The sequence below is a fragment of the Myotis myotis genome, unplaced genomic scaffold (assembly GCF_014108235.1).
Source record: "Myotis myotis isolate mMyoMyo1 unplaced genomic scaffold, mMyoMyo1.p scaffold_m19_p_5, whole genome shotgun sequence".
Taxonomy (NCBI): domain Eukaryota; kingdom Metazoa; phylum Chordata; class Mammalia; order Chiroptera; family Vespertilionidae; genus Myotis; species Myotis myotis.
In genome coordinates, this window is record NW_023416357.1 from 30,027,019 (window position 1) to 30,053,584 (window position 26,566).

Consider the following 26,566-nt stretch of genomic DNA (forward strand, 5'->3'; position numbering starts at 1 on the left):
CAAATTTAGAAATGAGGCCCAAATGACCAAAAAAAAAAAAAAAATTACATTTGATCAGCATGCTTATGGGTAAGTCAGCATGCTTACGGGTAGGTTAGTGCCTGCAGCCAGCGACTGGAGAGTCCCTTTTATTTTATTTGCAGGTAATGTTTCATTTAAAAACAATGCTGTCTATGTAAGCATTATCGACAGATAAGACAAGTGGCTGATACGCTATGGTATTTTTAAAAACCGCGTGAGAAAAAAACAGGTGGGATAAAAACTACAGCAGGCTAAAAACAAAATAAAAAGCATCACTCTCTGAAAAATATGTGCACATAAACAGTAAAAACGGTATACACTTCCTGACCTTGTAAATAGGTGGCTCAAAATTAAGTATCTTTAAGAGAGTGTTACTAATCTTTGTGTTACTAATTGTCACACAAAGTTATCGAGTTCTTACTGGTTGAATCTCCTGGCCATTTGCATCCAACATCCTCCTTTCCTATCCCCTCAGCCAATACTCATAAAAACATACATAATCAATTATTTCCTTATACAACTAAAGACAAAAAAAACCCCACAGGAATTCTGAGAAAAACAGCAAAACAGACAACACTCTACCTTGCTTTACCGCTGAGCCAGACTGAAGGTTACTTCTCATCCCCCCAAACTCCACTAACCACCAAGACCGGCACGTTAGCAGATATGGCAAAAACACCCCATTGACTTTCCAAGACTCAAGGGAAGGAACAAGGTAAAGATCATAATGGTATTTTCTATCTTCGCTGACGTTTCTTCTGGACAGGTATGGCCAAGTGAACATACAAAGGGTCAGTTTTTACAGGGTACCCTGACCCCTAGATAAATGAGGGCTAAGGTTCCAAGTTCAGTTTGAGTGATGACATCAAGAGATTGCACTGACCTCCAGCCACTCTTATTTCCAACTGGGAATCCCAAGAATACCCTTAAACATGCAATGCCCATGGACTCGACTGGGTTTCTGCAGCAAGGGCAAAGTGTCACGAGTCTTCCCATCTGCCACCCCCCAAAAAAACCACTGTGTCCCGGAGGTACTGCCATCAACTATGTCAAAGCTACTTTTGCAAAATGTTTCCTTTATCTGGAGTGGGTGGAAGAGAGAGGGAAGGCACAGAATCAGGGACCTCCCTCGGAGGGAGCAGAACTGCCAACAATCTGCATACATTTCCCGGGGCCACGGGAACCGGTGGCTTCACCGGCGTGGGAACCAGCCGCCTCCGGACCTCCGTGGGAGCGGAGCAGGGCCTTACCTTGTTGGAGGCCATCTCACTGACGGAGTGCCTGGTCTGCAGGGTCTCTAGCTGGTCCAGACACCAGTCCAGCTCCTCCAGGGTCTCGCTGGCCAGTTTCTGGTAGGCCTCCTCTGCGAAGAGATAGGGAAAGGGGGGCTCAGTTCTCAAGCGCTTCACGGGGCTGCCAGCGAGTTCAAAGGGGGCCATCCTGCCGTACCCCGCCATGCTCGGATGCCCGGTGCCCGCACATGGGGGCTGCTCCTTCATATTGCCGAGCCGGGCGCTCTGCTAGCGGGGCAGCCGGCCTCGGGACGGCACGGGCTCTCCAGCTTGGCGTCTCCGTTCGGCGTCCGGGGAGGGCGCGCGGAGTGCGGCGAGCCAACTTTTACGCGGAGGAGACACGGGCCAGGAGACCACGATGCGACTTGGAGACGGCGCGGCGGGTCGGAGTCCCAGTCCTTGAGGATGACGGAGGGGGTGGCGCGTGCGCCTCGGAGCCCGCCCCGCGGGGGAGCGGCTGGTCCAGCGCCCGATCGCCCCGGCGGCCAGCCCGCGCCGCGGCTCCGCGCCCGCCCCGCCGGCCGTGCCTCACTCGGGGCGAATGAATCAGCCGCGGCCACGGGTGCGCGGCCACCACGTTTCCTGTTTTCTTTCTCAACTCCGCGGGCGGCGGGCGCAGCGCTCCATCGCCGCGGCTTTCCGGGAACACTCCCCCTCACGCCCCTCTCGGCCCCCCGCGGGCCCGGCCCCTCCTCAACTCCCTGCGAAACGGGCGCCGGCAGCCACAGCCCGGCCCGGCCCGCGGCATCCCCCCGCGCAGCCGGCGCGGCGGGCTTTGAAGCGCAGGCGGAGGGGAGCGGGCGCGGGCGCGGTGCCTGCGGGGCTGCGGTGGGTCTGCGCGAGGGGAGGGGCGGAAAACCCGGCGTGGAGCGGCCGCGGGGCTCCGGGGGGACCTGGCGCGCACGCGCGGCCGCGCACCTGCCCCGCGCGGACCCCGAGCTCCCGCGGAGCCCCCGCCCCCGCCGGGTCTCCCCGAAAGCCAGAGCCTCATCGCCTCGGCCACTGGCAGCTGGCTACCTGGGAGAGTTCGCGGGAGACCCGCCCGGCTGCACCCGCAAGGTTACTTAGGACCCGCGCCACCGTTTCTGAGCGTTTGGGTTTTAGGGTGTTTGAACCTTCGTTTCTGAGGGTTTAGGATTTGCCTACTTCAATGAGGACAGGGTGGTTGTGGGAATAAAAGCATTTCTAGCAAGACCTGACTTTGTCAGTACCCAGTCCCGGCTAAGCCCCCGACTAAATGTTGGGGACGGACATAAACAAGCAAACAAAAACATGCAAAGCTGTGGGTCGGGACGCTCAGACTTGACAATATGCTGTAATTTCATATTCAGAATTGCCCAAGAGTTATCTTAAAGCAGCAGCTGTGTGAATGCACCACATAGTACAGGCAATTGACACATGTCCTGCATACATGCTCCAGTCGCCTGTGGAATTGCATATCAGAGACCAGGATGGTCTTGGGATGCCAAGGGGAAAAGGCTGGCAGGGTATTTCTATTCACCATGCACAGAATAAACTACAAAGGTGAGAAAAATGAAAACATTATATATGAAAGCCGGTTCTGTTTACAAAAGCTGACCTGGGGACCATGGGCACTCTCCATAAACACATCAATTACGGAGAACTTCGCTACATTAGCCTGCGGATAAGCAAACCTCTCGCGGGAAAAATAATCCAAACTCCCAAAAGTCCACCTTATAAAACTTTGTTATTTTCAGTTAGAAAGAACACATTGAAAAGCTTACAGTGAAGTTGGTGAGATGGCTTTTCTTTGTCTTGGAATCTACAAGGTAATATAGGGGAAGAAATTCTGCCTTTGAAATGTAGGCTCTGTAAATGATCAGCAGCACAGTAAAGAATTTCACGGACTGAATCTCAAGCTCCTGGCATTTTCCAGGTAAGTTTTTATATATCATTTGTAAAAGTTAGAATAACTTTCAAGTATTTGTTACATGTACTGCGTGGTTCATTGTTATCAAGGATTCTTGAACTATTGCTATTCACTTTGAGAACTCTAGGTTAAAATTTGCCTCTTTTATTCTACTGTGTTTTTTGCCCCTCCTATACCAATCTCTGTAAATGTAGACTCGAGGTGAACAAACAACTGCCTAAACCTTGCCAGGTGAGTTATAAAGTGTAAGACTGGAACTTTTATCTCTAACAAAAGGAACAACCTTAAAGATAATTTAAAATAGTAAGTATAAAATATTTTATCTGTATAGCCTTGCCCTGATTGATTATAAGAATATAAAAAACATACCATGCTTGTTATAAAAATTGAAACATTACACAAAGACATGATGTAGAAAGTCCCTTGTAATCCCATACCCTTAAGGTCATAAATTATAATTAAGCCTATGACCATAACTTATTTTCATTGTACTTAACACCTTACATATGCAAGCACAGCAGTACCTAGTTGTGATGGTAGTATATCTACTATACGTTCCCACTGATTTGAGAGAGGAAAGGGGGGAGGGGAAGGAAGAAAGGGAAAGAGAATGAAAGAGAGAGGGACTTCAATGTGAGAGAGATACATCAATTGGTTGCCTCCCATAGGAGCCCGAATGGGATTGAACCCACAACCTAGGCCTCTGTCCTGACTGGAGTCCAAACCTGAAACCTTTTAGTGTATGGGACAATGCTCCAACCACCTGAGCTAGCCAGCCAGGGCTATATGGTTTTGGTTTTGCTTTTTTCATCTCTCTACTGTATAAAATAGGGATTTAGGATATTTTAAGAAGAAATTGACTTATTTTGGGTAATCTGCCCATTGTTAGCATGTCCAGTGGGTTAAAGATGCAAAATCATTGTGTCAAGAATTTTTCACTGCCATCTTTCCAGTCATTGGTTACATCAGAAGCCAGGAATCCCCTCTCCATACCGCTAAGACTTGGCTTTCCATGTTCCTCTTCCCTGCACTCCAATTCTTCCAAAAGTCTGAGCTCCTATGTAAGTAATCCCCTCCCATTTTCAACTTCTCAAAGCTTTTCAGAAATACAGGCCTTGGGCCTAACAGGATGTGGCACCAGATATTATATTTCACTATTTTTTAATCATAATAGAAATGTAATTCTTGAAAGCCAATGCTTCAAAACATGCACTTCAACACAGGATTGCTCTTAAGAAGGAAGTACAGGGACAATGGGAACAACTTATTTCAGAAGATCTACTTTATGTCCAAATCCTAGACAATCAACATTTGGGTACAATCATAATGTGGTAATAGATGTATTTTAAGTTCTACCATCTTCTGCATGTACCTTATAAATCTGGAGAATGGAAAAAAAAATGAACAGAGCCCATCTATTTACCAATAAGTAAGAAAATAATTACTAATCACAGCAAAGAACAGTTTGTTCTATAAAACTGTTACTCAAATAAAGAATTATGGTTGATATTAGCATAGAACTAATACTACTTTTTCCAAATTCCTAGGTTTATAGGCAATATGGTTAACCACAGTTTTTCAGGATCATTATTAAGTCTTAACTTTTAGGAATTTTAACCCCAAATGTTCTAAGAAATTGAGTAACTGACCTTTTCATCCCTACTGAAAAGCCTTAAGGTGAAGTTGCCAACTATCTTACAGGAACTTGAATCACCACACTACACAAACACACCTAAGTGTCATCAATAGCAGCACACAAACAGTGAGCTTGATTAATTTTGGATTTTACCAAAAGCACAAACTGTATTCCTTAATAAAATACTTTTCTCCCCAGAGAGTAGTATTCACTGTGGTACTCCTTGAAAATGTATGAAAATTCTTCTATTTAACTGTCCCAAATCTTGCTAAATCAAGGAACTAACTATAGGGAGAAAAATTCCCAATCAACAACTGTTGGCGAAATTTCTTAAAAGCCAGGAGAGTGCAATGGAGCAGCAACTGAGAAATAACTCGAGCCTTTGGAAGTGTCCTCCTACATGGTTTTCTTCAAGGCACCCTTGAACTATGGAACACCCGTGATTCTACTCGGGATCTTCTGTGAACAAACAGTTCTGAATTCTTTCAGGCTAGCACTTGGCTTCCGTCATTGTGATGCGATCAAGGGTTCCCCTGACACATGGCCTGAACCGGTGCCAGGGGCTCCGGGAGGAGATGCTGAAGCAGCAGCTTCCCTATGCAAAGGAAAAAAGGAATTGCCTCAGAGCCACAGCAGTTAGCGAGGGGTTGAGGTCGTTTTCTTGTGAAATGTTTAGCAATTTACTCTTACCCACAACTTAAGCAATGTTGACCATTGAGGTAAAAAGATCCACTCTACGTGATGTGTTACTATGTGGATGTTGGCTTTACCAACACTGGAATGACTAAAGGTCTGTATAAGTTTGTCATAATTCCTAGATAAGCCTATTGTTGTAAATGAAGAGAACAGCCTGCCCCCCCCCCCCCCGCTCAAATCACTTACTACGAACACCATTTGCTTACACTTAATTAAAAAATAAGCTATAATAGCTGATTTAGATTTTTCTTAAAATAAAAAAATATATCTTCCTAACCAATTCCAACTTCTCCTCCCCTAATTCCCACCAAAATTTTCTCTTTGTTCCTAAGGATGGAGTTGATGGTATCTGAAGTAGGCAAAACTGGAGAAAAATGATTTCTATTTCATGCATTGCTTTGAGCTAGTCCCTCCCTGAGTTCGCTATAGTGAAAGATTTGTGCAGGTTAGTTCTAACTTTTGCTGACGTTTCCCCCCTCCTCTATGCCTTTTATCTGATGGGAAATACATGAAGGAGTTGGATTCATTTTCAATGTGTACATGTAACAGGTTTAAGCAGAGCTTGCCAGTGGCAGGCTGCTCTCAGGTCCAAGTATATTTCTGGCATCAAAGTTCTTGTTTTGAAGCATTTTAAAATCTTATGAAATATATAATATTTCACTTATTACTTCAAAAATCCTCCAAAGGGAAGATGTGCATAATTTTCTGAGTTTTTTCCTTCTAGCTTCTCACTATCTTATGATTTTTTTTCCCTAGTGCTTTGCCTAAGGCTCTAATAGAACTTTAAAATGAAATAAATGCAAGATTGGGTTTCAGTGACTTCTAGTACTAACAGTAAGTCAACTTCTAGCAGCATCAGTAATGTATTTAGAATGAACTTGGTGTCATGTACTTAACAGAGTCTGTAAAAACAAGATGATTAAAAGAGTGTATCTTACCCAAGGAAACCCTGGGGTCTAGAATGGAGCAAATAGAAAGCATTCAAAAGAAGAAAACGCATGGGCTATGGGAGAATTAAAAAAACAGCTATTTAAATCAGACTGGGACAGAGGTAGAATGGGAGAAGGCTGAGTCCAAAAGAATGAAATAGGAGATAAGAGGGTAAGAAGGATTTTTTAGAGAAAAAAAATATGTGCAAACATGCGGGTCTATATTCAGTAAGGTATGTGTGCATGTGTATTCGGAGAAGGGAACTGTCATGAGCAGGGCCTTGCTCAGGGAGAAAGAGGCTAGAGAAAGCCACAGACACTGGCCATGGAAGTGTTGTCAGGCATCTGCCGGTAAGGCCTTTGGCCTGAACCTCAAGAGTGGGAACTGCTGAGTGATTCAGAGTACTGTGTGATATGGGCTCTGATCTTAATTAGATGGGAAATTCTAGGGCTCTGGAATAAATAGGATTGAAGTAGGCAAGGCTGAAGTCAGTGAGACCATTATCTTCAGCCATATTATTGGTAGAGTAAAATTAATAATTTATAGAACATTTGCTTCTCTGATGATTCTTCTTATCTAAGACAATCTCAGAATTAAAAGTATACATAGGCATGTGTTCACAAGATATGTCAGGCATGAATAGAAAAGGACTTCCCAATGTGACTTGTAAGGGGATAGACTTCTTGCTCTTAAAAACTATAGTCTTCTAGTCACTGAAATTTTAATCATACTGTATTCACCATAACTTTTCATCAGAATTTCTTTCAGGGAGAGCCTGCCTGCAAGGAAGTGTTTGATAAGGATACTTATATAGAAGATGTGACTTTAAGGAGCCTTGGTTTGGATGGAACTAATCTGTGATCTCTTCTACATAGGACTATGCCGATTGTTTCAGAAGTGTGTGTGTGTGTGTGTGTGTGTAAGGAGTCAACTTGGCGGACAGGGTGATTCCACCCTATAAATCACTCTCTCCTTCAAATATTTAATAAAGTTACCGATGGCATAAAATCCTGAAATAAAGAGATTTTCTTTGCTTTGTTTTAACCCAGTGAAGGGACTGAGCTTGGAGGCCGAATTGGCCCAAACTGAAACGTCAACCTGAGTTGACACTGAAGAGACGACCCAAAGAAAGAGGAGAAAACTTGTGGAAGTCAGTGTTAAGAGGAGGGAGGGCTTTTGTCCAAGGAGTTGGGATTTGAGCCAAGGTTAATCCGACAATCTGGGTTGCAGACTCCATATGACCTGTGTTAGACTATAAGCAGTATTATCCCTTGACTGACACTGGAAGAGAAGAGGGAAATTCCAATCTCTTCTACTACATACAAGCCATAATTCCTGGCACATCACTTAATCTTTCTTAAGCCTTAATTTCCTCACCTGTGAATTGGGGGTAATAAAATGTACCTTATAGATTATTTTAGTTTAAGTGAGAGACCCTGAATGAAATAACCTTGCATTGCTCACCCAATTGATTCTTTTCCAGGCACTGCATTAAATGATGAAGATTTAGCATTGAACAAGGTAGCTGAAAGCTCTGCCTAATTCTCAAAGACTTTCCACTCTACTGGTTATGATGATCTTCTTTTATTGAACACCTGCTATGTGCTAGATGTTGAGTGCCCAAAGGTAAGGAAATGACTTTGGGTCTCCAGAAGCTCATAGCCTAATGAGAAAGCATGTATGTAAGTTGCCCACTAAAACCAGGTAGTAGGTATAGGTAAGCACAGGGCAGAGAAAGGGGACATGGGAAGTGTCCTCTGCCACAGCCTGTGAGGGATTTGGAAACCTTTCTGAAAGAAGCAATGTTAGCTTCGAGTCTCTAAGGATGAACTGAAGAGTTAACTTATGTGGAGGATGGGAGGTGACATTTGAGATGGAGGGTAAACATGTGCCATTGCCAGTCGGAGAACCACTTACAAGGTTGTTTAAATAAGTTTTATCTGCAATAAGGCATTTAATACATGAGAGGTTCCTTCTTCTCTCACAGGTTCTCAGTCCTAAACCAGTTACTATGTTTCTGTCATCACCATGAACCCTCACATATCAACCAGCTCTGGGCTGCATATGAGTGAAAAATCTAAGATCTAGAATAGTCTTCACAAGACCACACCAAATCATGCAAAGTTACTATGTATAAAAAAAAATGTGGAATATATGTCATTGGCTAATGAAAGAGCACCACTTACTGTGGGTTTGCTGGGAGGCCCATGCCAACATTTCCCAAAGAATGTTCATATGAACAGTATTCCTACAAGATTCTCTTTACCAAAAGAATTCTGTGGTTAAACAAGTTTGGGAAATGTTGACTACGTAGCCTCTTTGGCAGTGATTTGTCGTGGACATGAACTACCAAAATCTAGAAATTCTATAGCAAAGAGACCCATTTAATGACAAGTATAACCTAGATTTATTTGACATCAGATTTTTTTTTTAAATAAAACTATCATTTCTTAAAGCACACTTTGGAAAACTTTGTCCTGTACCATGTCAGGTGAGTCCAAAAACATAAACACACTACTTGAGTTCTGTAGGTTTCCATATATTCAAAATCCCACCTTCAATATCTTATTTCCCCTTCTCAGGCCTTCCTGCACTTCTGAGAGACTGGTCAGAGAGTATTCTGCCTCTTTCCATTCCCTCCTCTCTTTCTTTTCCCCAGAAAGAGAGCAGTCAAGAAACCCCATACATATTTACTGAGCCTCTCTGATGTTCTCTTGCTTTGAAATACAAGAACATGAAGGATTCAGTGGCCTGGGCCTGGGAAGGAACTTATAATATCCTGCTGAGAAAACCAGACACATGACCAACTGCTGCCTAGAGACAGCGTAAGGTGACGTAGAAATCATTCAGCTCTGAGTGCTATTGTAGCCCAGAAGGAGGGGACTTGATGGACTGTAGTGCAGTGTACAGGGCTCCAGGAAGAAGGCGAACCAGGATGTACGTCTTTGACGATGAAGTCTGTGATTTGAATGGCTGTGGGAGGAGGGAGTGAGCTCGCATTCTTTTCAGGTAGAAGAAACGTCTGGAGCCTGGATAAGGGTTACATGTGTGGGCGGTAAATAGACTGGATGGAGTAGCCTCCTTGAAGGGAGGAGAAGGGAAGTTGAGTTGAATACTTAAATGTGTGGCCTTGAGCTAATGGAGATGGTGGGAACTGGGTAAGTGCACTGGTAGCAGGAGGGAGATCGGAATCCATTGCAGCAGTGCAGATGCACAGCAAGTGGTAAGCAGTGTTCTCGGGGTATCCACTTCAGTGGGCTGTTAGGACAGTTATGAGCAATAGAAAGAGCATGACATAGGGAATAGAGGTCTAGGCTCAAATGCTGGCCTCTGCAACTTAGCAACCACGGGTGAATTATTTAGCTTCTCTGTACCTTGGTTTTCTCTTTTCTAAATAGGGCTAAAAATACATCCCACAGAAGGATGCCTCCCCCTACCCGCCCCCCAGGCCATTCTCCATATTTTATTTGAATTTTAAGACTAATTTTAATTTAAAAATCACATATCCACATGCCTATTTCATTTTTGTTGGTTTGAATTCTACTTAAATGCATGACTTGTTAAAAATTATAAATATTTATCAAGTCTGTTACATGTAATACATAACAGCTGATTTTAACTGTCATTTCTCTCCTCCCCATCTTCCTTCTCCCCGCCTCCTCCTCCTCCCCCTCTCTTTTCCCTCCTCTTCCTCCTCCTTCTTTTTGGTGGGGGCAGTGCTAGAATCCATTTATTGCTTTCCATAAAATTGTACACTTCTCAGAAACTACATTGTGTCTAGCAAAACATAAAGTAAGATTTGCAATGCCTCTTTGCTCTTAGAACTCAGACTTGTCCAGTTTGGAGCAAATGATCAGTTGCCCAGAGTCCTTGGTCTCATGCAATGCCAGCCTTCCCTTGTCCAGACCCTCTCTCATACCTGGGTCCTGTCTAGCACTGCACTGGGGCCAGCAATGGTGAGTTGTCCCTGCCTGGCTGTGGGGGAACTTCACCAGTGCTTCAAGGGAAGGCCCACAAAAGGGTTGATGTGTCAGTCCTCAGACGCGCAAAGCAGTTATGACAGCAAATTGAATAGTGCTTTCCCCAGGGAGCACCAAGCTAGAAAAACAATTCTCTACATATTTTTGATGCTAGGTGTAGTCAGCATCTATATCTCACTGAAAATGAACACAATTTCAACTGCAGTTGTTTTATTAAGCAAGATGCATAAAGCATGCCATTCATGCTTTATTTCATTCTTAAGATTAGCTTTTGAAGTGTCCACAGAAATCTGGATACTTCTTGCCATGCCTTGATCTTGTAAACCCAAATTTTATTCTGAGTATTCCAGGTTTATGCTTAAATTACAGCTCCTTGATCAGAGAAAGAAATTGCATAGCATTTTTCTTTCCATTGTCTGAACACATAATGGCTGTACATATCATATATATATATATATATATATATATATATATATATATATATATATAATTTTTTAGCTAGAATTATTTAAGGTGTGGACATTTTGCACCGAGATGACTAGCTATTAATATGAGCAGAAGGTTTTTTATTTAAGACAAGTCTGATAGCCACTAAAATTAATTGTAATAGTATGTCCTTCTGGTGACTATATACTATATTTTAAATAGCATTACATATCTTAACTCTTGAAGTACAATTTTTAAGTTTTATGAATTTTGCTGTTTTGCTAACACTACTATGCTTTCCCACTATTTCACTGGAATGAATTTTTTTTTCATATAAATTTTTGTTGCAAATCTAACCAATGAAGCAGCTTCTTGATATTTGGGTCCACATTCTAATTTTGGTCTTTATATTTTGTTTTCATAACTTGTTATTGCTGACCTAGTAATCATGGCTACCCACCTTGAAACTGTCCTTTCTTTATCAGTGTCAAGCCCCAGATAACCAGACCATTCCTTTTTTTCTTTCTTTTTTTTTTTTGACATCTTCCAAGCAGCAAAAATGATGGGAAACTTCAATGCCTGCGGAGGCTGCTGTTTTCTTCTGAAGGCCCAGGATGCGCCCATAGAGTTTGGGGGGGGGGGGGGGAGATTAAGTGAGATGAAGCAGTGGCTTTCAAATTTCTTAGATAGTGAGCCATTATAAGAAATATGTTTTGTACTATGACAAGTATACTGTTTCAAGTAGGTACAATGAATACTATTGTTAATTGTGCTCCTTTTTGAAGAAGTGTGGGTACTGACTCCAAGTATAAAAAATATGTACAATACAGGAATGCTTTGATACCTGTATTTGTTTAAAAGGTAGGGGAGGGAGTGAATTATATATTATAATAGCTATGGCAAAATTTTTTTATAGTCTTTGTTTAACAAATCATGAATTTAAGTTTAAGTGAAATAAATAAAAAGAAATATATGCAATATAAAGGGAATCTATATATAATTGAAATAGTATACACACATATATACTAATTTATATTTGATCAATATATACAGATAAATAATTGAAATAGAACTTACAATAAATACTATTTACCCTTACTATCTATGACTCAACTCTGATGTTTTCTATTTTACTTAATTTAAAAATCTTGACTGTGACCTACTAAATTGATTTTATAATCTCCTAGTACGTTTGAAAACACTAGCTGAGGAATCACCTAACTTAATAAAAGTTAGTCTCCCTCTTCTTTCTTCTTCCCACTTTATAATAAAAACTCCCCTACTTTCCTACTGCAAGGACGAAGTAAGTAGAACACAGAGATCTCTAAGGTATGAGCTGCTTAATATGCAGATATTTTGTAAATCATTTCTACAAACGTGTGAGTTTCCTCAGGGCACTAGAGGCTTCCCAGTTGAACACATGAAGCAGGTCAACCACTGAAGTGTCTGCAAGAGCCAGACAGGTCATGTGAATGAATGTTGTGGTTGGTGGGGGGTTGCTGGGACAGCAGGTGGGACCTCAGAGGGCACATGCGGGAATGCTGGCCAACTGTTGCCAGATCTTCAGATTTTTCAACAGAATCCTCACATTTGGATATTTTAATGCAAAATGTATGTTTTCAAAATTTTGGCAACTAATTAAAAAGTTAAACATTTTAAGGACCAAACAACAAAAAAGTTTATGTCCTTAGCACGAGTGACAGGAACCTTCCTGAGAGCAGTGTTTTAGACAAGCCCTTAAAGACCTTACACATTCAAGGTAGAGAAATTAAGTGTTTCTGGAATCCAGAATGCTAATGTGGTGTCACGGAAAGACTATTTGATTTGGCGTCGAAAGACAGAGATTCCTTTCCTGGTTCCAACGGTTACTCAGGAATGGCCTTGGCCAAATGATCTCAGCTGTCCATGGACCAACTGGACCCTATGAAATGTCCTGTGAGGAACTTGGCCTGACCAAAAATATCTGACTCCAATGACCTAACAATTACTAATGATTCAACCAAATAGGGAGCACAGTCCCTCAAAGAGTGCCATATATCCTACTCTTTAATTGGCGAACGAATAGGAAAAAATAAAATTTTCCATACAGCTCTCATTTTTTTGTCTAGCTTTTAAACTCCTACAAAAATATTACTGGGAATTCTAGCTGTTTATTTTTAGGGGTCTTTTCCTCTTTCAGTCTCTCCTACATAACCTTATGTTCCCAAAGCACCTCTTGTACAATAATAATAATATATCTTCTCACGCAAGACCATATTCTGGATTTTTAATACCTACAGGTTTACATCCAAACTTCAGTTAGACTCCTGAGAGCCCCTCTACAATCTACCTCACTGGACCCTTCTGTCCTCCCCAACCCTGGTGGTTGATGCCACCTACACATGCTCGCCTCTGGTCAGGAAGTCTCCTCAGGGCCTCATCTCTGCATATCTAGTCATACTTGTCATTTGCTCATCCAGTCATTCCTACCCTCTTTCTTTTCATCTATTCTATTCCTGCCTTTCACGGGTTACTCCCTTCATGCAAATACTCCTTCAAAGGAAGCAGATGACAAGCTGTCCTTCGGAGCAGCAGGAAAGTCTGGAATGGGGAATCCCGAGATTGCTCATGGAGGAGGGCACTCAGGAGGCGATTAAGGGTGATGGGTTCTGGAGTTGGAGGGAATCCACATTATCTTTGTTTTGTTTTTCACCAGAGGGTGAGTCCCTTTCTACAGACAAAGTTAGGGAAATAGACATTGTTACACGATTCATACTTGTCAACTTAAACTTTGGTTCCATTAACTACCTAATAAGTATTGTTCAATACCTGAAGGGGTAATCTGGCACTATAAGAGGTGCTCAATGTCAGAGCTGAATTCAGATCTCTGGCTTCAGGGAGCCCACAGTCTAGAGTTTCTGATCAACAAGTGAACAATCCAGTGATTTGAAAGCAATTTGTGTGTGCTACGGGAGAGCATGTGCGGGGCGGGAACGTTGCGAGGGTCCAGCCCAGCCTCCTGGAGAGGCTGCCTGCGCTCTCCTCCACCTGGTAACTCATCACCAGAGTTCACAAACTTGGCTGGGATTAAGGGAACAATGTGAGAACAACAGGAAGAGTGGGTCTGGTGGCTCGGATGGGGCAAGAATCAGCTCTTGGCACCAGGCACAAAACAGTGTTTTCCTTCAACTCTCCAAATTCTTTGCAGGGGCAGCCTAGGAGTGGGGGAGGAAAGAGGCAGAGAGCTAAAGCCACCAGGGCGAAGGAGGAGAGGGTAGGCATGCGTCTCTAAAAGTGTAGAAAATCAACTAGAAGTGCATTGATGGAAGATCGATCATGTTTATTCAAAAAAAGACAATTAAAAAGGCAATTGTGGGAGGCAGAGGGAAAAAATTGGGGCTGTCAGGTAAGTGGGTGAGGAAAACATGATCACATTTTGCAGCTGGAATTTCCCACACGCTGCTTCCTCTGCCTGCCTCTTTCTCCCTGGGAGCTGGGCCCTCTGGCCCTGGGTCCTGTTCTCTTTGTGGGACAATGTAACTTTAGAAGTGAATTCATCAGGACAAGTAAGCATTGCTAACATAATTCTCCTTCAGGGTGAGATTGGCACCTGAATTTAAACTGGTCGGATTCTGGAGGAAGGAGTCTATTCTACCTGAATTAAGCCTCTACTCCAGCTTAGAACCCCCCCCCCCCCCCGCCCCACACACACACACACACACACACACACGGTCAGTTCCTTTCTTTAGAAAGAAGGCCAAAGGATCCCGCATTTCTTAATCCTTGAGTGGATTATATACTGGGTTATTCTGGGCCAAAGATGGATTTATCAAGAGAATCATTTTTGGAGTAAGGTAGTCCTGGTTTCCAAACCTGAGCTTTGCCACTGACTAGTGTGAGACCCTCATATAAACTGACTTCTCTAAGCTTGTTCTCTAATTTGTAAAATGGGAGCAGTACCTACATCATGGGGTGATTTTGAAGATTAAATAGGATGATGCATGGAAAGCAGTGCTTGGAAAATAGTAAGTGTCCAGAAAATGATGAATTGAATATGCAGGTACACAGAGCATGCCTGACTGTTTCTTGAATTATTCCCAGCTCATTCTTCTCCCTGACTCCCTTATCCACTGGCTGGCTGAGTCTCTCTCGGCTTTATCAATGTGATTGGGCACAGTAATCCTGGAGAGTGTTCTCAAATTTTTTATCTAATTAAACAAGCAAACCTTTTAACCCATTCAAAATCTTTGTAGCCTGTCTCTCTTGATTTGGCCAGAAGAGCTCAGATGGTAGGAAAGAGCTTTCCAGGTGGAAAAATAAATAAATTAGCAGTCTGGAAAACAAGGCCCCCTGAGTTACACCCCCCTCTCTAACACAGCCCGCTCACCCTGTTTATTTTGCTATGGTGTCTAGCATTAGTAGGGGACTAGGAAAATCCAGGTTACCACCCAGCAGGCGTTCCCTCTAAAGATAGACTCTCGCAAATACCATGTTTGATGCGTGGCAGCCAAATCTGAAGTTAACTCTTCAAGTAATGAACTCACTAAACTATCACAATGATTTGTTTGCTAATAGGCTGAGTTTCTCCAGGGTTGCGACCACATCATATTTATTTTTCAATCTCTGGTGCTAAACACTGCCTGTCACAAACCAGGTATCCACTAAATGCTGGTTGAATTATCCGAACAAGCATGGAACATTCCCTTTATTAACGTTACCTTTCTGTAATGTTTCCAGAGCTGGTAAAGCATCTGAGAATCAATAACTAGACTTAGAGGAATATTAACATGGTCCAGGGGCTTGTAAACCTCACAGTCGGAGATGTCACGTGACTAGAGTGGCTTTTGTGCTGGGGATAGAAAGCCCTGGGACAGGGACCCTTGTCTCCATTTTTCCTCCTCTGAGTGTCCTGCAGAACCATTTATTCTCCGACTACCTAAAAGGCTTACGACATTTATTTGTTTAGGTCTCTGTTTCTTATGGATGGGGGTCCATACATCCCATTGGTTTGGAATTTACCAGGTTTATGTCTGTTATCCCAATGTCATTAGGAACAGCTGCCCCTCATTCTCCAAAGTGCCCTGGTTTGGATGCTAAATCACAGGGACACTATGTATGGGAGAGTTCACCTCACATCATTCAGCTGCCTAACTCCACTCCCTTGGAGGTCTGGGTACTCCGCCCTGCGCCCTGCGGGGACTTTCCTCTGGGAGGCACACCCCTCAATCACTGCATTCGGGGGGGCTTTCGGTCCCCTCCTAAAACAACAGACAGACGCCTCTCTTTGGAGAGACTCCTGGTGGAACAACTACAACAAAATCAGTTCTTTACATTTAAGCCTTTCCTGTCATCGTGGACCTCTAATGAACACTAAAAACCAAAGACTCCCTAATAATTACATCCCCAAATTTGCTGAAATGTAGAAAATATGCCCATTTGGAAACTCTAACCTAGTAATTAAACTTAAGTTTCTCAGGTTAAACTGCACCTTTAATAATGCGGCTTATTTTGTCAAAATCAGTTAAGGCCCTCTAATGTGTTTTGGAGTAAATGGACAGACAAAAATTAAAATGTGGCTAGCCAAGGTAATCAAAAAGCTCCCTTTATTCAGTCAATAACAATGGCACGTTAATGGGTTCTTTTTACTATTGGGATGTAATTATGCGTGGCTTTAATTTCTTGTAATGATGGAACAAATTAGATTACCTCATACTTTTAGGATCATTTGGTACATCGTGTTTTTGTGCTTCCATAAACCCCATTGGAAATGAAATCAGCTCTGTGATTGCTCATTCTCCCTATATTGTGACATGTCTGCTCATGTCAGCAAAATGGCAACCGTGTCTACCTTAATCCAAGACACTGCAGTAGAGTTAAAAGAAATGATCTTCTCCCCTCTCCTTTCAGACCTCCCTATTTGTAGCTATCAAATTTTGGCATGCCTGCTGGGACACAATCTTGTTAGAACAAGCAGAGTAATTCTCATGTGAAACTTCAGGACTCTTTCTACCATAAGTTCAAAATGTACCTGTGATTCAAACTTAAATAGAGAATGAGTTGGTAAGAACATGATGAGCATCACACAGTATTAAGAGCACAAACTACTAGTTTCTTCTTCCCCTAATTCCAGGTGGACGTCGTGCAAGCTTTGAGGTAGGGCATCTATGGCCACATATCATTAAAATTGATTAGTGATTAGTCTAGCACATTTAATCTTTAGGTCCTTAACCCAGCACAGGTAAGATATTTTAGTAAACCTAATGCAACTCCCCTGAACACTGCAGCTACTGAGCTCATACCGTAAAAGACCATACTATAAATGACATTGCAAATGCAGTGCGGCAGACTGACATTAAATATTTAAAACACATGCAACATTATTAATAAGCAACAATGTCGCAGAGACCGTTAGCTGTCCCCTAATATTGGTGCTCTTCCATCAGCTATATTAGTAGAGAAAATTCAAACTAGAGAAAATTCTCAGACTCCTATGTAGCCAGATGTTGTCACATAACTATGTTTTTGTAAATGGATTAATAGAAGTGTTATATGGAGTTTCAAGAGCTTTCATTAAAAGACATCCGTCATACATCTCATATCTGTCCTTCTTCATTCCTTTCTACTGATTAGAACATGAAGTTGATGGATGGAGCAGGAGCAGCCAAATTGGGCCACGAGTTGAGTTTAGGCATAAAGGGCACATCTAACAGCTTCCAAATGGAAGGAGCATAGGTTCTTGAAGACTTTATGGAACAGTGTTGCCACATTAGCTCTAGACTGTCTACTTTCGGATTTTAACATGATCGAGAATGAACATCTATGTTCTTTAAGCCACTTCTATTTTAAATCTCTGTATTCACAGTGAAACACAGTCTCAACTAATACAAAGACCAAGAGTAACACTCCAATTTCCCTTGGTCTAGGACTATAGCTTAGTGTTGTTAAAAAGGAGTGTGTTCACATATGCCAGGCTGTACTGTAGAGACTGGATGACTGGTTGCCAGCTTACTGTAATTTGAGGATATTTTGTAGTGACAGATTGCTAGTTTAGAGCATCTAGAACGATCTGAAAAGGATTACCAAAATTAAGTGTATAGATTATGAAGCATAAGTCTCAGTTCTATTTGTTCATAGCAGTTTAAACCTGCATTAAAATTTTAGTAAATAAAATTGGCTATAAGAACTCTTTTGGGAGACACTATTTCAGTGAAAGGATGATTACCCACAAGACCCCTGATCCTACTAAACCCATTTAGTACCTCCAGTGCCCTTTCACCTCTCTATTATGTACTGTGAGGTAGCAAGGTAAGGGCACTGTCTAAGTAGAAACTACTTCAATCTTTCAAAATCTGGGGTTATCTATAACAATAAAAGCATAATATGCTAATTAGACCAGGCAGCTGAATGACCTTCTGGACGTCCTTCCGGATGACCTTCCGGATGAAGCCGGGGCTGTGAGGGCTGAGCCCCTTTCACGAATTTCATGCATTGGGCCTCTAGTCTGATTATAAAAGGAAAAACAGGATAAAAAATACAGACAAAATGTTCTGTCTGACCTAAAGAATGTTAGCTAACCATAATGCCATTGATAAGATGCATCACGAAACAGATAAGATTTATTAAGGTAAATCTTATTTGTATTAAATCATCTATTCTCCCTAACGTCAGCATTTAGTCATTTGCCATATAGTGACACGACATGTTTGTAAATTTTAAAATGTTAGCGAGATGTCTGTTTTTAAAGATAGTTGAGCTGTTCTTTCTGGCAGTTTCAGTATCTGGATTAGAATTTGAGGTAAAAAGGTATAAATAAGTCATGCTGAAATATTCAAAGGCCATCAGATGTTTGAGACTATATTGTCGTTATACAGAAAAGTGTCCTTGTTCTTGGGAGGTACTCATTGGAGGATGAAGGGCCATGCATGACGTGTGCAGCTTTCTCTCAGGTGGTTCAGAGAATAATAATAGCGTGTGTGTGTGTGTGTGTGTGTGTGTGTGTGTGTGTGTGTACACAAAGAGAAAGAAGGTGCAATAAAGCACTTGAGGCAGAATGTTGACAATGGGTGAATCAGGGTGAGGAATATGCATGTGTTCTTTGTACTGTTCATGAAGCCTTCCATGAGTTTGAAATTATTTCCAAAGAAAACATATTTTTTAAAAGGCAATTGAAACAGGGACCACAAATAAATTATTTCATATTTGAGCACTCTTTCCTGCCCTCCCCATGTACACACACTTCATACTCTCATAGGCACACTTAAGTGGCACTTCCCTGTACCTTTTGGCCTGCATAATGAGTGCTAGCACGTACACAATTGAGAAATTCAGTCTTCTATTCATGTATTCAAGCTCTAAGTGATTCTAAGAGACTTTTTAGACAATGGTTTGGTTTTTAAGGCAACAATTCTGAAGACATACTATAATGCCCTCCCTTACAAACAAGGCTGCCCTTTTGTCCTTTCAAATTTGGTTGAAACTGGCCCATGGAGTACAACTATCTGAGAACACATACTTTAAGGACAGCTGAGGCATACTGCCTAAACCAGGGGTGGGCAAACTTTTTGACTCGAGGGCCACAATGGGTTCTTAAACTGGACCGGAGGGCCGGAACAAAAGCATGGATGGAGTGTTTGTGTGAACTAATATAAATTCAAAGTAAACATCATTACATAAAAGGGTCCGGTCTTTTTTTTCAATAGTTTTATTCATTTCAAACGGGCCGTAATTTGCCCACGGCTGGCCTAAACCATAGACAATTGAAAATGTGGCCAACAGTGACTACTCTGCATGGTTGACTTCAAAAGTGCTGATGAATACAATGAACTGTGGAAGATGTATGATTTATTTTGCACACATTTACTATGATCAATGGTCCAGATTTGGCAAGTTAATTCACTGCCCATGGAGAAGAAAGTTGCACTGCCTTGCCTCTTTCAATATTCTTGTTGAGACAGGTCTCACTCTTATGGCCAATGTACTAACAAATCTCTTTTAATTTGCAGCAGGATGAACTTATTAGCTACACTATGGATCAATGCTGTACATAATATTCCTCTTAATTAAATGTCCTTATTGCAAATGCCTCTGCAAATTTTCCTTCAGATGACCAAACTTGAAGACAAGAGTCGAAGTACCAACCAGTAATCGTGCTAGTCACATTTTGAGATGGGCCCGGGCCAAGACCAGGGCCAGGGCCAGAATTAGGTTAGAAAGTGTTGTATTATGCATGGCAGGTTATAAAACTGATATATGTAATCAAAACCACCAATAAATTGACTCAAACTATTCTATGCCTCAAGTTATTTTAACACCTAGAGTTTCAGCCTTGGAGCAAGCCAACTTCAATTATTGCCTTAAGAATATAAAAGAGAAGATAGAGTTTGAGATAATCAGTTTACTTGGTGGTGGCAGCAGTATGGGGAATGCAAAAGAAGGAAGTTGAAAAAAGTGAGAATAGAATAGTATCAATTTTTAGTATGAATCTGAAATCCTTCTTTTAAACTAATGAATATCATTCAGAAATACAAAAAGGAAGGCGAGGGAATAAGAATCCAATTCCAAGGTACCTCTAAGGAAAAGGGTATTTAAATTAAAAACCTGACCTGGATTGTGGCCAGAATAACTGTTTTATTGTTGTTGTCATTAATAAAGAAACCTGAGAAGAATATATGGTTTCACTAGGAGAGAAGGGGAGAGGGAGAAGAAGGAAGAAGGGAAGGAAGGAGGAGAAAGAGAGGGACTGAGAGATAAAATCTGGAAAAAAAAAATCCAGCTTTAAGTCCCCTAATATGCTCTATTTCAGGTCCCCTTCGTAAGATCAACTTTTGCTAAAATATATTAGAAATGTTTCTTATTTCAAAAATCAAATTGGTAGGCCTATTAGCCAAGGTAACATTTGCATTCTTGTTACTCTTTGAAGTAAGTCCTGTGGGCTACCATTAGACAGTCCTAGCCACGCTCAAATTGGTGCACTTTGTGCGAGGTGGACTACTCAGCTCTTAAAGGAATCCATGCAGCACCAGCTCTGACCCTCCTAAGGTTAGGTAGCCGTCAGGTCCTATGGCTACCCAGGCGCCAGTATTTTATCACAATGAACCATAAAATTATTGGCAGTAAATTTTCAATATCCCACGAAATTTGGTGATTTGTTAATTCAGTTTGGTTGTCTTTAAAAAATATATATTTTTATTGATTTCAGAGAGGAAGGGAGAGGGAGAAAGAGATAGAAACATCAATGATGAGAAAGAATCATTGATAGGCTACTTACTGCATGCCCCTGACTGGGGATTGAGCCCACAACCCAGGCATGTGCCCTGACAGGGAATTGAATCATGACCTCCTGGTTCATAGGTAGATAGATGCGCAACCACTGAGCAACACTGGCTGGGCAGTTTAGTTCTCTTTTTAAATAGAGTTTTTTTTACTTCCCTCTAAAATATCAATAAATCATCTGCTTTTACTTGCTTACCAAATAACTTTTTAAAGAATGTATTTAGCAAGAGTATCAGAAACCATGAGTTAATACATTCATTAGTGATGATCCCCTCTCCATGCTTAGTTTTCTTTTTAGGTACTAGCTTTCTTCTATCCTTCCAAAAATGACCTGACTACCAAGACTAAGGAGCAATTCAGTTGTAGAAATGTCCGCAGGCTGCCCGGCTTTCATGATAGAAAGGGAGTAAGTTTCATTAGAGAAAGAAAAGTCAGTAGATTCTATGCTTGCTTTACACACTGACTTCAAGGTCATCAACACCTGATTTTCATATTTTGGAGATTGCTTTTTTTTCTACACATAGGGCTCCTTTTATTTCCTGGCCACAAATGATAAATGTGGTCTACTTGTTCCATTTGTAATGCAAATAAAATATCACAAACTTTCCGTTGCAGAATAAACATCTTAAATCTAACATTTCCTTGGGAATTAGATCAGAAAATTGTCAAGAGATTGTACACCCATAAAACATTTTGTCAAGAAGTATACTGAAAACCTAGAAATCTTGTTCCCTCCTTTGGCTTGTGCTATTTTAATCAGATGACTTCATTCATATCAATATTTAGAAGCTAATGAGACATTTCAACATAATATTATCTGTAGGATCTATGATTTGGGACTCTAAGAAAGTCAATTTTACACTAATTTGTTTTGTTCCTTGGTAACTAGACCTCCTTTAACAGGATCTGAGAATTGATATTCCTATTTCATAAAAAAATACAAAAGTGACCCAACTAGATGAAGTTTCAAAGGTGGTCTCTGGCAAAGTACTTTTACCTCAACCAAACTTGTCCACATGTTGTTCCTATGTGTTTTTCAGATTCCCTATTAACTCCACTAATGAAAAGCCATTGATTCATTGATTCATTTCACAAATATTTGTTGAACATATAGTGTATACTAAACAATGGATAAGATGCTGGACAGTCAAGGATCAATAGACAAGATACTGCTCTTAAGAAGCTCACAATCTGGCCATGAATCGAGACAAGCTAACAATCCTAGTGTACCACTGTGATAAGGGCACATACTGAACAGTGGCATCTAACTTGGTCTGGAGGTGGGCGGGAGGGCTTCGTGGAGGAGGAAATTCTTGATATATACAAACGCAGGAGGAATTAGTTGCAGAGAAGAAGAGCGAGAGCGGAGTAAGGTAAGGAGTGGATAGGTGGGAGGGGGTCCCAGGCAGAATAACATGGACAAGGTTCAAAGTCATGGGGACACAGTGCATTTCTTACAGCAGAGGGTGCATGTGCGGCAAACAGCGTGCGTGGGATGAGGCTAGAGAGGTGGGCAGGAGAGGGTCATAAAGATAAACGACTGGTGAAGGAAGCTGGTTATGTCCTCAAGTGGTGGGGAGCATGGATAGATTTTTATTTTTAAGATACTGATTCTTCTTTTTCTTTTTCATTCGAAGGAGAACAGGAGAGAAAATCTGCCTTGATGGAGAGTAAGTTGAAAGTAGAAAATAAGCACAAGTTTCTGAAGCGATATGAAAAGATATGTGATCAACACCCTGTCCCAATCAATACAGTTTTGTTTTGTTTTTCTTGTTTATTTATTTATAATATATTTTATTGATTTCTCACAGAGAGGAAGGGAGAGGGATAGAGAGTTAGAAACATCGATGAGAGCGAAACATCGATCAGCTGCCCCCTGCACACTCCCCCTTGGCTGGGGATGTGCCCGCAACCCAGGTACATGCCCTCGACCAGAATCGAACCTGGGACCCTTCAATCCGCAGTCCGACGCTCTATCCACTGAGCCAAACCGGTTAGGGCTTGTTTTTCTTTTTTAAATGCAGTAAGTTATCACCTACTCTATCACATTTCTAGTCTGTATGTTGGCATTGAAATATTGACTAGGTTTCTGATATAGTTTCTGGAGTCTGAATGTCACTGCAGGGATGAATAAACCAAACAGATTGGTTTCATATGGGTTTGCCATATGACGGTTTTCCCCCCACATAAGATTAGAGGAAAAACTGATTTCATTCCATTTACTGCCTTACTTGGGTTAGAACTGAAGTCAGTGCTATCATCCCTTTGCCTCTTCTTTTGTATTTAAAAGCTGATGTGGGACTGTGCTGTTACAGAAGAAATAATTTAATACCTTCTGCTACATCTTATTTCTCAGGGGCTTTAATTTTTTAATAAAGGAAGAAAGTACATGAACTTTCTTCACAAAAAGCACACTATTTTTAGACTTTAAGACTTTTAAAACTTATCAAATAAACTCATTTATTATTTTTTATAATTATATAAATTATTAAAAAGTATGATAGGAAATGGTTCCACAAAGATGTCAACTCTTCTCTTTTATGTATTTTTATTTTATTGTTGACTCTATTATAGATGTCCCAATAAGCACATTTATGAATTTACTCTAATTACATTAGAATTATTTATAGGCTAAGCACCTTGTAATATATGCAATCTCCTTATGTTACTCTTTTTTAAAAATCCTCAATTGAGGATAAGTGGGTTTTTTATTTTTTTCCTTTCTTTATTGATTAAGGTATTACATATGTGTCCTTTTCCTCCCTTTGCCCCCCCCCCGCTGATTCCCTCCCCCCCACTGGTGTGAGAGGGGAACATCAGTTACCTCCTGTATGTGCCCCAACTGGGGATCAAACACACAACCTAGGCATATGCCATGAGCAGGAATCAAACCCACAACCTTTTGGTGTACAGGATAACACTCCAACCAACTGAGACATTTGATTGCTCTTATGTGGTCATTTTTTAGTAACTCAACATTCATGAAAATTTTATAAGAGCAAAGGAACAAAGTTCTATTGTAGACCCTATAGTGACAAAACATGAACCCCACTGGCTTGAGACCCAGAGTTTAAACTGCCTACTTGAGCTCTAGATTTTAAAAAAAGGTGATAAAATACAAAATCCAAAAGCTCTATAGATGAGTATTCTGAAATCTCAGTATTTTTGTTCATAAGAAAAGTAAAACTTGCCCCTAACACATACTACCAGCATGCTCAGTTTCCCTTACGGCAGTGATGGCAAACCTTTTGAGCTCGGCGTGTCAGCATTTTGAAAAACCCTAACTTAACTCTGGTGGCGTGTCACATATAGAAATTTTTGATATTTGCAACCATAGTAAAACAAAGATTTATATATATATATATATATATATATATATATATATATATATATATATATATATATAATTTATTTATTTACTTTTTTATAAACCCTTTTGTCGAGGGCTGACTTTCAATAGATCGCAGCAAGGGAGCTGCTCTGCTACATATGAAACCCCAACCCAGAAGCAGGTCGTCTACGAATGGTTTAGCGCCAGATTTATATTTTTGATATTTATTTTATATATTAAAATGCCATTTAACAAAGAAAAATCAACCAAAAAATGAGTTCGCGTGTCACCTCTAACACGCGTGTTATAGGTTCGCCATCACTGCCTTAGGGTATAGATTTCATTTGGGTTAGCATAATTGTTGATATTGGTAGTATATCTCACATGAGCTTAAGAAATCACTGTCTATTCAGACAATGGAAACAATGAAAGGTTTTTTAAAAATGTATTATTTTGCTAGGAGCTGGGTCTCAGTCCTTCTGCTTCATTCATTTGTTAGTTTGTTTACTAATTAGAATATCATGGGAGGTTTCACACTGGAGGGAACATTTCAACTTAGTCTGGAAGAGCAAATAGAGTTTATCAGACAAAGTTTGTTAGGGTGTTTGAGAGAGAAAGAACAACCTGTGCGAATTCCAGTGGCCAGAATTAAAGTGGTTTCCTGGAGGAATGGCGAATAAATCTGTGCAGTTGAAACATAATGTTACCTAACTAATCTGACTTTCTGTTTCTTTCCTTTAACCAAGGAAAGTATTCTAAAAATCAGCTCAAGTCCTTCTTTCTCCATTCTCCTGAAAACATACCTCTTTTATAATAACTCAGTGTTAGGAGAGTTGGTAAATCAAGATGAACAGATTTCACAGCATTGGACAAAAAGACAGATTAGTGAACAGCAAACATGTTTCATGTGAGACCCTGAATGCTCCAGCAGGCTCAGAAAGTGCAATTAAAGGATTAAAAATTGGTCTAAGGATATTTCAGTGATGCTCCTACCATCATCTTAACCATTATTTTCGACCTTAATAAAAATCCATTCCTTATCACTCATTGTATTTGTGAATTTGGTTCCAGGGAGTTGTTTTTTCATCCAACGGGGAAGCCCTCTCCTTTTTTTTCCTAGGAGATTCCTGAGCAACGATGAAAACAGCAGTCACTGTCAACACAGCTAATACTTGCACGGAGCCTCTCATCCATGGCGCTCGAATGACTCACACTTCCAGATGGCCATGCTAGCCTTCATCCAGATTCCAATCTTGGCGCTGTTAATCAGGTCTGGTTGTCTCCATAAATAACTATTACGAAGCTCAAGGTTTGTAAAAATTAAAAATGTTTACTAATATAATTTCTGAGTATAAAAGTAACCTTTTAAATTATAGATTACTTGGAAAAACTACAGAGGAGCACAAGAGGGAAAAATAGAAAAAAATCTGTAATCTTATCACCTATAATTCTATCTTTCAGAGATAACCACTGTGAACATTTTGATGTATTTCTGTCCAATCTTATTTTTTTCCTTGGTAGATCTCTAAGAGAGATTTACAAAAGGGGACTTACTAGGTCAAAGGGAATAGGATATTTTGTCTCTTGATGTGTACTGCCAAATTGTTTTTTAGAAATATTATACCAATTTCCACTTTTAGAAGTACTTTTTGAGAATAAAAATTCATGTGATATTCTCAACACATAATGAAATATTATAAATATGTAAAAACTGCAAATATATTATTTATTTTGTTTAAATTTGCATGTCTTATTACAAGTAAGAGTGATCAATTTTTAAGTTTAAATTTTCTTTTTAGCAAAATTATATAGGGGCATACAGAATTTAATAGTACTACAAAGATTTCTTAAAAATCTCCCACTCTATATACATATTCATATCTTCCAGTCCCTAGAGGTAGCCACTTTCATATCTTTTGGCTGATGTATTTGCTATATTACTCTGTATCTCTAAATGACATACTTGCATTGCTACTTTCTAATATTTTAGTTTTAGGCATTGATTATTGCAGGAGATGACAATTTAGCTCCTGATCCATTCACACCTACTATCTTCATTCCTTCACATATATGCTGTAATTTAGAGTTATTGTTTATATTAGTAGGACTAAA

General features: G+C 40.6%; 1 protein-coding gene and 1 long non-coding RNA gene across 9 annotated transcripts in view; one reads left to right on the top strand and one right to left on the bottom strand.

Annotated features, from left to right (window-relative positions):
• Window positions 1–26,566, bottom strand: part of PDE4D (phosphodiesterase 4D) — a 1,246,395-nt gene that overhangs the window by 43,015 nt on the left and 1,176,814 nt on the right. For 7 of the 8 annotated variants that reach the window (XM_036308159.1, XM_036308160.1, XM_036308163.1 and 4 more), the window contains one exon: window positions 1,272–1,384. In XM_036308159.1, the coding sequence (XP_036164052.1) occupies window positions 1,272–1,384 (113 nt within the window). Of the gene's footprint in view, window positions 1–1,271; window positions 1,385–1,470; window positions 2,030–26,566 lie in introns of those variants that run through there. The other variant, XM_036308166.1, reaches the window with a different exon arrangement.
• LOC118655800 lies at window positions 2,835–25,706 on the top strand. The gene is made up of 3 exons (XR_004967399.1): window positions 2,835–3,210; window positions 22,761–22,793; window positions 25,575–25,706. It is a non-coding gene; the product is annotated as an uncharacterized LOC118655800 (long non-coding RNA).